The 1,721-nt window shown below is 48.1% G+C and overlaps 1 protein-coding gene across 1 annotated transcript in view; it reads right to left on the bottom strand.

Annotated features, from left to right (window-relative positions):
• SLC25A26 (solute carrier family 25 (S-adenosylmethionine carrier), member 26) overlaps positions 1 to 1,721 on the bottom strand; it is a 210,961-nt gene that overhangs the window by 12,585 nt on the left and 196,655 nt on the right. The window contains exon 8 of the mRNA XM_012641954.1: positions 482 to 555. Within this exon, the coding sequence (XP_012497408.1) occupies positions 482 to 555 (74 nt within the window). The remainder of the gene's footprint in view (positions 1 to 481; positions 556 to 1,721) is intronic.

The following is a 1,721-nucleotide window of genomic DNA, read 5'->3' as shown; positions in this document are numbered from 1 at the left end:
TAGGACATGAAGCTAGACGTTTGAGGCACTCAGCCAGCAATACAGAGAACAATGGTTCTCACCTGACTCTCCGCGGAGGTGTGGTGCACCGGGGTGTGTTGCGGGTAATTTGTTACCAATGATAGTTAAAAGTACCCAAACCACAAGTGCTCTCTTCTAATGTGAGCCTCACTCGCTTGCATTCCCACTCTCTGTAACCAGAGCCTATTTTATCACGGCCACAGCCCAGACCCTGGCAAGGGCCACACATATGAATGTCGCCTAACATCAAGATGGACAAGGCTGAGAAGGCCTGGCTTGGAACATGGCATTGATTAGACTACGTGCTGTGTTATGTTCACATACGCAACATCGAATACGTTTTGTACAATATAAAGAGAGACCCTAACCAGAACACAAGCAGAAGGAAGGAAAGGTCAGGCTAAAGTAGGAAGAGCTGGAGGAGAGGGGGCAAGGCAGCGGAGCATCCTCTTGTCCTTACCCTGTCAGCCCCTGGGACCGCCAGACGCCGTGCAGGGCAGAGAGCACGTTCCCACTAGCGTTGCTGGAACCGGCCTACGGGAACAGACACAGGAGACATCTGTTATCCTCTGAAGCTCCCCGATGTACAGCTGGCTCTGAGATAGCCCCAGATGCACGGGGCCCACCGCCCTCATCCAGGACAGAGTTTCCAACAGACCGAGGAGTTTCTCGGCAATCAGGACCTGGTCTCGCTCGCCCAGGAGCGCTTACACTCACGCTTGCAGGCAAGCAGAGCTGTGGCCCGTGCCACACGGGGAAGCTGCTTCTCAGAGCCCACCCACATTACCGACGAACAACTGTTTACCAGGAACAAGACTGAACGCAGCATGCGGTGGCCTGAGGAGGACAGGGAGTCACCAGTGTAAATGGTACAACTACGCAACGTGCCTACATAGCTCACGAGCACATTTAGGGAAGAGTACCTGCTCACTCGGACACGTGATCAACATCCTTAGGTTTGGTCCTGTCAACTACGTACTAGAATCTGCCCCTATTTGTTCTCCTTTTCCACGTTTTGGTCCAGGTATGCTATACATATGGCATTCCTTGAAGTCTCAGTCTAGCTTTTTTTTTAAAAAAAAAATACAATTTTTCTCCTTAACATTCTTTTTTAAAACAGTTATGGCAACTGTCTCAACCCATCTGGTTAAGGCCAAGCATGACCTTAAGTTCGGAGCTCATAGCTCACCTTGCTGCGTGGCACGATGCTAGTCAACCTCTCTAAGCCTTAGGCTTGGTTACCAGTAAAAAGAGAGTTTATTTGAAAATAGCATGATGAGACAGTGGTCCTATCAGCTCTACTTGCTTACATAATGTAGGTGAAAATGATTTTGAAATGGTTAGATGCATATAGACATCGGTCATGGTGATTACTGTGGATATTGGTCTATCAGTGTCGGTTTCATTAGAGGTTCCACAGGCAGCTCGAGGTGCTATTACAGGTAAGTGCTAGACCACCTTTATTCATGTTATATGCCCATAAGTCCTAGCGCTGACAGACAAGCATTTGCTGTGTCGCTATTACGTTATTTTGCCTCTTACCTTTGCCAACATGATTCTTGTCTTTGCCACATCCAAAGGCGTGGTCACTGCAGCTGCAAATCCACCTGTGCATATGAGAATACCCAGCACGCAAGTGAGACACCATTTACTGTGCATGGTAATTTTATCATTTGCATTTTATCATTCCTTATAACTTC

This window comes from Propithecus coquereli, unplaced genomic scaffold, assembly GCF_000956105.1.
Source record: "Propithecus coquereli isolate 6110/MARCELLA unplaced genomic scaffold, Pcoq_1.0 Scaffold1, whole genome shotgun sequence".
Lineage (NCBI taxonomy): Eukaryota > Metazoa > Chordata > Mammalia > Primates > Indriidae > Propithecus > Propithecus coquereli.
This window is presented reverse-complemented; position numbering and strand designations above follow the sequence as displayed.